Genomic DNA, 9,582 nt, shown 5'->3' on the forward strand with positions numbered 1-9,582 from the left:
ACAGAATCTTTTGATCACTCCATCAGAGATGTTTGCTCCACTAAAGAAGCTTCACTTTCAATGAGAAGAACTTGACATGCTATCAGATGTGATATGAGAATAAATAGACTGCAAAGAAGTAAGAGTAGTACTCAGGTTCAACTCAGACTCAACTCAACTGAGTCTGATTCAAGTCCCAGATTTATTCAACTTGGGCTTGACTTGGTTTCAATTGAAAAAATCAATTCAGAACAAGTAGTACTTGGTTTCTACTTGAAAATCAACCAACTTGGTGAATATTGGTCTTATGATGATGAGACCTAATCCATTCAAATCATCCCTAAATATTCTATCTAATGCTTATTTTTCCATAATTTTAGGATTTTTCCTCAGTTTTATACAAAGGTCCAAAGATAATGAACTAATCTTTTCAAATCAGGAAGTGAACTACTGGTTTATTCAATATTAAATTCAATTCAAATGATAAAAATATGAAAAAATAACCATTAGATAGGGAATTCAAAAAGGATTTGAAAGATACATGTATCATGTGATTAAACCTTATTTTGGGCCAATGGCATCATGGTTTTTCTATATACTCTATAAACTCAAGTAAAACTTGGTATCAACTCAGACTCAACTCAATAACTTTCAAGTAGGGATTCCAGCCAACTTGAAACTTGTTGAGTTGTGTAGCCTATCATGGCTACTCAGTTTGACTTGGACTTGTTTGCAGTCTAAGAATGAAAGATGAATTGATTTCTCTATACTGAGAGGAAACTAGACTATCTATATATATGTACAACAGTGGGCCTGATGCTGGTAGGCATTGGGAACCATCAGGCTTCATAAATGAGATCTATGCCTGATAGAGACTAGACTAAAAAAGAAATATACAATATTATACAATAGACAGTGCTGAAACCACAGAAAGAAGCAAGAAAAAGCAATGAAAATGATGCTTCTGTATGAATAAAGAGACTTGGGATATCAACAAGATTTTTACATATAAGACTGATAAAGAGGTTAGAGTCATGATCTGAGCTGCATTTAGAAGAAATACTGGCTCTATTATTGTCAAAGTTTCTGAAGATTCAGATAGTGTCTATAAAGATGCTACAGCAAGAAGTTATATACAAGTTCTCAACAATCATCTACTGAAATTTCATGAGAAGAGTCAAATCTTCATACAGGATGGTGCCCCCATCCATACAGCAAATTCTGTGACTCAATGGCTTGAGGAATGGAAGATAGAGACTCTTGAATGGCCATCATACAGCCTGAATTTGAACCTCATTGAATACTGTTGAAAAAGACTTAAAGAACAGATGTATATCAATCATTCAGAGCTTCTTGATCTTTCTAGAGATTCAGATGCAACTAGAGAAGCTATATTCACTGTAATTCAAGAAGTCTGAAAGGTCTTTCAATCTGACTTCTTTCAAATCTTGATTGACAGTATGCCATGCTGGATTGAGGCAGTTATCAAGACAAATGAGTACCAAATCAAATACTAATTTATATAATCTTCTAATATGTAATGGTACACATGTTTATCTATAAAATATCTGAAATTCAATGTATATAGACCTCTGGTTGTCAAGTTGTTCAATTCTCAAGAATCTCTATATACTAGTTGTGATGTATTTTTTAGTGGGGGGTGCAGACACTTTTGACAAGTCACTGTATATAATAAAAATATAAAACTTAAAGAGATTTGAGCTGGAGACTGAAAGAGTGTGTGGTTTAAATTTCTAAGCAAGAAATTATGTAACTAATTGTTGAGTTATGATTGAAGAGATGGATTTCCATCTGAAAGTGAGAATATTAACTTCATCATCCTATTTCTCAACCACCACACCAAATCTTGCTGTGAAAATGAAAGAATAGGGTGAATAAGATGCAAGCTTTCAAATGAATGTGGTTTTATTCAATTCCAACCAAAATTGGGGGAGTTGTGGTTTTCTGGTGTTTGATGAAAGAAATGATTGATACTTGATTGCATCTAGATATTTTAAATCTAAGCTATCAGATTTGTTTGTTAGACTACAGTGGCCAATAAATTAAGAAAATAGATAAGCAACAGCTGACAAATTACTAGCTAATTGGTAAAGAATGGAAAGTATCTGAAACCAACATGATTCAAAATACTGGTAGCAATATCATACATTATCAGATGGGTAATGTCACTCAAAACCATTAACATTAGGATCACTTGGCCCGGGGGGCGCCTTGTTTGCTAGTCAGCACTGGGCTCAAGGGGCATATCAACCTGGCTCACCATTAATCAAAGCGGCTTTGCCAGAGCACCAGTTGATGGCATGGCCTTAACGAGGAGAAAAGCTTCGTTCCAGATATTTTCCTCGGCGTCCCTATAACCATTCCCATCCGGGCCAGCGCCCAACGCAAACCCAGCCAGCATGGGTCGGAGTTCTTCGCCTAGACTAAGAGTAAACATTCTGCCGCGCGTTCCGGTGACAGCCAGTCCGTATACCATGGGACCAGCATCAAGGTCAAGATCCTCCAAGGCATAGTTACAGTAGTCCCTTAGTTGGGCCTCAAGCGCTGCAATCTGTGACTGCGACTGGTATATCTTTAATCTTTTAGCTTCGACAACGATAAGCCGAACCTTTTTGCGATGGGCGGCTTTAGCTGAAACGATTAGGTCGCAATATTTGGGGCTCCCATCTTTGGGGGGCTGCTGCGAGTTCACGTAATAACCATTATCATGCTTGATGAAGACATCCATAAAAAAACCTTCCCAGAATTCGGTTGTTTTTGATTCTCGTAAACCCAAATCAGCATCTCGAGTTTCTTCCCATAGCTCCTCCCTGGAGCGCGTTCGAAGGAGACCACGGGCTTGAAACGACATCGCTGCTTGTTGGTAGGGGCACGAGTCAAGATACTTGCAAACGAATCAGCGAGACTAGAGGGGTTTGTGGACGATTGATTGAATAGAAGAACCAGGAAATAAGGGGCAGGAGAAGGTCGTAGTCCTCTACAGAGGGAACAGGTAATGACAACATGGGGCTTCCAAAGGAATCTATAAGTAAACCATTCTCCCCACCTGCGGCATTTAAGGGTAAGGAGGTGCCTTTGGATTATCCGGGCGAGATCAAAATCCAGCTCCATTCGTATGTAGCAACCATCACAGCGTTTAAGCAAATTTAGGGCGCTATTGGCTACATCCCTGAGGTGTGGACGTAGCCAACATTCTGAGCGGCGCATAATGTTCGGGGTCCGTGCACCAAGATCATCCCAACCGTTAAAAACCGCCGAACGTCAAAGAAATCAGAGGCGCAGACTCTCAACGAGTCTTATTGTAGCATCATTGCTCCATGCTCTACTTTCCATAAGCCAATCTGTCTCCCTCGCTTTCCCGCGATTGTCGCAAATTGACAATCCTGTTCCTTATTTCCAGTAACAGAGGCATCCAGATAGATTCCCAGGATGCCGTCAAGGTGTTCTGGGTCTAGGCTTCGCGCGTCACCGTAAATATGACAGGCTCAGGGGCAAAACGGCGGAATTGGCATGCATAAAATGCCAAAATTCCAAAATGGGTGGGCCCGCTCACCAAAGCCGCCGGAGGCCCACATGAGTCCGGCAACATACTCACCTGGGCCTGGAGTGTAGTGAGACTCGTGAACGTATTTCTGAGGCACGTCGACGAGCGATTTCTTAACAGAGAACCAAGTTGAGCGGCCGCGGTTCGTGGTCAGCTAGAAATTGAAACGAGTTGGAGAATCATATTAGCATCAATTCTCATGAATAAAGCTCGATATGGTTGGAATGAAGATAAAAACAACAGGGAGGAACTGGGATATATACCGACACGACCGGAGCTAGCGGACCGGCGGACATTGTAGTGATTGTGAGCCCAGTGATGTGCTCACCGCCAGCTCCATCAACGGGGAAATGCATTGGTGTTCCCCGTTTCTCGCCAAATGAGATAATATTCGGCGTGGCATTTGGGTTGTTTCCTTCCTCGTAGGAAAATTCAAGGCCCACGAGGTTCCAATTCAGGTGCAAAACATATCCTGTAATGCCAGTCAGAGAATCTCGTGTGTCGAAGACATGGTAATGGACAGGATTGTATCTGATATTCCAGGGGGTCTGCCGGGGCCTGAGTATTTTGTGATACATGTGACGTTCTAGATCCACTGTCACATTATCTGGGGGCAGGCGGCTACGCCAAAGCACATGGCTGCGGCTATCTTGCGGTGCGGTAAGAGGAGTGTCTACTCCCAAGGCAATAAGTTTGGTTGCCTAAACACAGCACAGTCAGTTAGTTCCGGTAAAAACCAAAACTAAACGGGAAAACCAGGAAACGTAACCACCAACATCAAAATGGGCGATCAAAAGCCTCCCAATAGGTAAAATCTCTTGAGATAATCTTCCCGCTGAGCACGGTTCAGGGAGACACCAGTCTTCCAGCCGCGATTTGTAACCACGCCAAGCCCACGAACACCCATGTAGTCCGTAAAGCAAATGATCTCGCGGACAGGCCCCCTTAAAGATGTGTCAATTTGAAATGATTTGCTTGTAGAACCATGGTAGTACCCCAGCCCAGTACGGCTATCATTGAGTCGAAGGCCGCTTATATATTGCTGACAGCCAACTTGAACAGTAGATATATGCAGTGCTTTTATTTGATCAGGCGATGGCAAGCTTAGTCGCATTCGATGGGCGGAGAATCCATCTGTCTCTAGGAGGATTGGATCAAGAGGTTCCCCTTCGTCCCCCTCCACTGGACAATCCACGTATTTCGAAGCCAACTCAATTGTGCGGTCGGCCACCGGTAGAATCCGACGACGATTTCGGATAGGCGTCCCAACCTCGGGCGACGATAGCAAATCTCTAGCTTTCCAAAACAGTGTATACCAATGAACATCTTGGTTATGCCACAAGTCCCTAAATTCGAACAGGTGACCAAACTCCATTCCAAGTTCAAATCTAGACCTCCAAAATCTCTGAGGAAAGAAATCGGGGACACTGGGAGAGGCAATCCAGAAGTTGAGAATGTCTCGAACAGAGAGCTGCTCCATGACCAAATAAATAATTTCCAGTGGAAGGGCGTCAAAGCAAGGTTTTGAGCCAAGCGGATCAAGGGATCTAAACAGACATGCTAGTTCTCGTGATTTGCGTTCCCGGCCAAAAACCGGCCTTTCCTGCATTCGGGGAACCATTTTGGCTCGTGCGCGTTTGATGAAGGCGGTAACGGCCCCGATATCGAATGGATTAAAACACGCGTCGTATGCGGTGCTAATCCTTATTTCACCTTGGCGCGCTCCAGAGTTAGGTGAGGCACCGTGAAGGACACGTTGAGAAATCCAGAAAAAGGAACTCCATACCAGCAGGGCCTAGAAGGCCTCCATAATCACCACTCCAGACCTGGCCTGTACCATCCAGTGTTGAATTGTGAAGTTGAAATAAGAAATCCGTGTAGCGAGCATCTGTCAAGTCCTCTATGCCTTGTAATTGTGCCTGGCGATGCAGTAACTGCCAACATGCGTGATGGATCGGGTAGCCGACATCTAATGGCCCTGGTTGGTAATGCGGCGGTAACCGAATCTTAAAGCTAATCCTATCGCTGTCCTGATAGTCGCCATCGTCGCAGGATTTGGCGGGGTCTGACGGGGCATGGCTGCCATCCAAAATATCGCCAGGTCCCAAATTGCGTCCAACTCCGGTGAGGAAGGGTTCGTGAGGATGGACTACAAGGCTCTATTAAAATCTTTCAAATTTTAGACACACAACACCACCTACATGCCCGTAGATCACTCAGCCATTCTGAAGGTGCATTACAGGAAACTCCGTGCCGTTCGAGGTTGGCAAAAAGTGTTGGGATGTCTGGCCGTGCGATGATGATGAAGCCGCATATGGAGCAGGGGAACTTCAGCAGTATATGAGATGTCAACTTCGGCAACGGCATGCTTTGAAAAGAGAGCCCAAGCCTGGTGTGGGATTCCGCTGCTCGAGATATTATGCCATTCTCAAAGACGGAGTTCCAGAAGGTTTCCGACCTTCTCACAGAGTACCTACTGAGGTCAAAAACGAGCGGAGAAACGTTGATCCGTTGAATCACTTCCAGCCGGGCTTCCTCCACTAAAGAGAAGGATTATTATGAATAAACCCCATACCTGACTACAACACCAAGGAATGTTCATGGGAGAGCAAAATTAGATTTATGTGGGTTAACAATACGATGTCATGAAAATAGGCGATTTTTAATAGCATTCAATAGTAGCAAACGCGCAACAAGTCCGCAAAGTAGCTACATCGGGCAGCAAAAACCGGACATTGGCAAAGCTGCTTGTGCTCGACCTCTCAATAAGCTGCGCCAGCGAAACTAATCCGACTTCCCTCCTTCAGAGTGAGCATAGAGCCTTTTATTTACCATGCTAAGACATATACCAGATAATCAAAATATTGGCAGCAATACAGTACATTATCAGAGGGTACTGTTACTTAAAACCATTAACGCCAGCCAACGTCCGAGACATTTGAAACATGTCTACACTGGGTCATCACGATATTCAGCTTCCACTTGGTTCACCCTCTCGTCAAGGATATTTCTGCGTCGTTCCATATCAGCAGCCCAGAGGGCCGAACCGACCGATGTACTGAGAAGAAAGAACATTGAAAAGAAAGGAATTAGCTGCAAAAGAAGGGCAATAATGCCGAACCTGTATGCTGAGAATTAGAACCGCGTTTGGGAAACCCCAGAGAAACGTGGAGAGAGAGAGAGAGCTCTTACATTGTATACCTCATCTGTCTCCGTGAAATGAACTCTTTTCTCTCAGCTTTAGTAAAATCGCGGAGCTGGAAGTACCTCCAGTGGTGGAACGGACCGCCCCGATATCCTGTAAGAACAAGAAATAAAGGCGTTCCAATTACTGGAACCAAGTTCAACGGTAGGAGCAGAATGAATTCCAAAATCTGCCGAAATGAAAACGGTGCGTATACCGCACTTGTGCTCAGTTTGCCTAGCATCTTGACCGGATCTCCAGCTTCCGGGTGTAAGAGCCTTGTGGCACCGACCAGGTCCTTGTTGCCTTTTTCGATGAGAACAGCATCAAACACGTCGACCTGGGTTTCATCGACGAAGAACGCCTCGAAAAGAAGGGCGACGATGGCCGCACCCTCGCCGAGGACAAGGAAGGCCCCGTTGATCCAGGCACCGACCCATCCATGAAAGATCGCCAGGAACGCGACTTGCGGCACATATGTGAATAAGAAGAGAAGGGTATATATAAATGCGGAGAGGAGCGCTATGGGGAGGAGCCGAGCGTGGAATAGGGGCCAGAGAAATCGATGTCGGAGAAAATATACAATTCCCTAGACAGTGTGCTTAACGGGTGTTGCGAGTGAAGAGTTACATGAGCCAAAACTCACCATGAGAGGGTATATCCAAGTCGCGCTACGCATGTTAAACAGCTTAGACCTCCTTCTCATAGAAGGCCGTGTATCTGAGGGCGGGTGCTCCATGGTTGATACTCTGCTCGTTTGGCTGCCTGTCGATTCAGCGAGCTGGCGATGATGTCAAGTTGGTCGTCGGTTATCGATAGCAGGATGACTAATGTCCCAGCCCCCAAACTCAATTCTTTTCTCTTTCTCTCTTTTTCTTTTTCTTTCTCTTTTCCTTTTCTCTTCTTTTTTCCCTCAACATAAAACTGACCCCTTCTTATTCACTCTGGCTTCCCACCAATCCCCATGGACTGTCTTGGAGGGGAAATAGAAGGGCAGAGAGAATTCCTACCGCTGACTTACCCCGAAACTCCTCTTTCTCCGTGGAGCACTTTGGAAATACAACCAGCGACACATCTCGACCAGCCGCGCCTTTTGCGGAGGCTACTCGCTAATCAAGAAAGGGGCGAGAATGTGGCCTCACTCATTCCGTGTCTCTAGCTACTGATAACCATTTATTGTGCCATGATGCTCCTCTTCGTAGCCATATCATTCCATCTCTGCCATAACATCGATTATATAATCATTTACTAATAGTAGTTATCACGTGGATTTACCCAGATAGCTGACTAATCAAGCTGGACATCTCGCTCTATCGTGTTTGTATCGGGCCAGAGGCAGATTGTCAACGTGGAAAGAGTGCAGCATCATCGGCCAGAGGGAAATGATGCGAGGATGCAGATCAATGTCAGTCTTCTGGCCCGAGAATCAAATAACTAACTGTGTTGAGCCATGGAATCGTCGCCGTTGACTTTGGTATTGAGCCCCACCGTCTACATCTTCAATCTCCGTCGACTGACCGGTCGTCTGGATCCCAGGCACATTCCCATGCGCGAAACGCGCTTGTGGAGACTCGCAAATCGAACCCCGTAGCTGCAAGCGAAGAGCATGACCTCGCGGCTGGAGAATTTGCGACAGCCGCTCAGAAGACTTTAGACAAGAACGTGAGGTCCCCGCATCCCGTATTGCGCTGGAGAGCGACCGGATTCACATAGTGTATTCTGGGCTAGGCTTTACGGACCCTTCTTCTTCTCGAACAACACCACAAGCGTCTAGCGAAAATCATCCGATTCCAACATGAGAATCCTGTGCCGGCTTCGTCGCCTGAGCCCACCGCCCCGGCCGCCACTCCCTCCGTAACATCACCAGCAGCCCCGAATACACCGTCCAGATCCGCCCCCTTTACAGCGCTTTCACCTCCAGTGGTGCAACAGCCACCACGGCTGCAGACTCCCATTCGTACTGGTGGTCGTGAGACAACCTCTCTCGCAAGCAATCTTGCGTCCGCGCGCGGTATACCCGCTTATTCACGTGGAAGCCCTGCCCCGCCAACCCTGTCGACGCAAAATGAGAATGCAAAGATGGCTGAAATGACACATAAGCCGAAAAGAGGTGGCACTGAATATAAACAAAGTCGTTCAAAGCGTGGTTCAGATTGGACACCATCTTGGTCGCCAGCCATTAGTCCCACTGAGGCTCCTCAAAAGCACAGCCCAACGCCGGATAGTGGGAGAGATGTTTCCGCAGCATTAAAATCCCTTGCTGGCGATGAACCATTTCGGCGATTTTACTCCACTTTTGGGGGATTGATATCAAAAATGTCGGCGCCCCTTGCTTTTGCTAGTCTTCCTCTTGGGGTCGATGTTACTGGCCAACACTCCCCTACCGCAAGTAAATCCTCAGCGGACACAAAGCTTGATCGATATTCCGTAGCAGCGGCGGACTTGACGCATTATTCTACGAATGAACTAGACGTCAAGAAGCTTGTGTCTAGTGCTGCACTTCGAGCCATCAGGGACAAAGACGGTTATTTCTCTGGAAATAGCTCAGAATCATTTTATGTGGTGCCAACTTCCGGTGGGATGATATCATACGCAGGGATCCTTTCTCGTGCAGAAAGGGAAGCACGAAGAAGTAGTTTCGACGATGATGAAGATACATTCGTCGATGCGCGTGAAAATCCTCCCTCGCCAGAAACTAAAAATAGCATGAGCCGAGATAAGAATAAAGGCGTCAGGCGAGATGGTCGTTCTACTCCAAAAACAGCGTCATCCGCTGCCGCAGCAGCCTCTAGAACCGCCAAAACGAAGGGACCAACTTCTGATAGAAAACAAGGCTCTCAAACATGTGGCCGAT

At 45.7% G+C, this 9,582-nt stretch overlaps 3 protein-coding genes across 3 annotated transcripts in view; 1 reads left to right on the top strand and 2 right to left on the bottom strand.

Annotated features, from left to right (window-relative positions):
- Positions 1–2,266: 2,266 nt before the first annotated feature.
- On the bottom strand, positions 2,267–5,911 carry UREG_04285 (uncharacterized protein; the record flags this gene model as incomplete). Its single annotated transcript, XM_002544722.1, has 8 exons — positions 2,267–2,710; positions 2,737–2,853; positions 2,886–3,022; positions 3,596–3,698; positions 3,808–4,245; positions 4,446–5,257; positions 5,331–5,693; positions 5,746–5,911. The coding sequence occupies 8 exons, from the start codon at positions 5,909–5,911 to the stop codon at positions 2,267–2,269; spliced, it is 2,580 nt and encodes an 859-aa protein (XP_002544768.1).
- A 582-nt stretch (positions 5,912–6,493) lies between these two features.
- On the bottom strand, positions 6,494–7,467 carry UREG_04286 (uncharacterized protein; the record flags this gene model as incomplete). The annotated part of the gene is made up of 3 exons (XM_002544723.1): positions 6,494–6,602; positions 6,737–7,317; positions 7,375–7,467. 3 exons carry the CDS (start codon positions 7,465–7,467, stop codon positions 6,494–6,496), a joined length of 783 nt encoding a protein of 260 aa, XP_002544769.1.
- Positions 7,468–8,113: 646 nt separating this feature from the next.
- The window catches only part of UREG_04287 (uncharacterized protein), a gene marked incomplete at both ends in the record, with an annotated part of 1,997 nt that continues 528 nt past the window's right edge, over positions 8,114–9,582 (top strand). Inside the window, 3 exons of the mRNA XM_002544724.1 lie at positions 8,114–8,133; positions 8,177–8,390; positions 8,457–9,458. Coding sequence (XP_002544770.1) covers positions 8,114–8,133; positions 8,177–8,390; positions 8,457–9,458 — 1,236 coding nt within the window. The remainder of the gene's footprint in view (positions 8,134–8,176; positions 8,391–8,456; positions 9,459–9,582) is intronic.

The sequence above is a fragment of the Uncinocarpus reesii genome, genomic scaffold (assembly GCF_000003515.1).
Source record: "Uncinocarpus reesii 1704 scaffold_2 genomic scaffold, whole genome shotgun sequence".
Classification (NCBI taxonomy): Eukaryota; Fungi; Ascomycota; class Eurotiomycetes; order Onygenales; family Onygenaceae; genus Uncinocarpus; species Uncinocarpus reesii.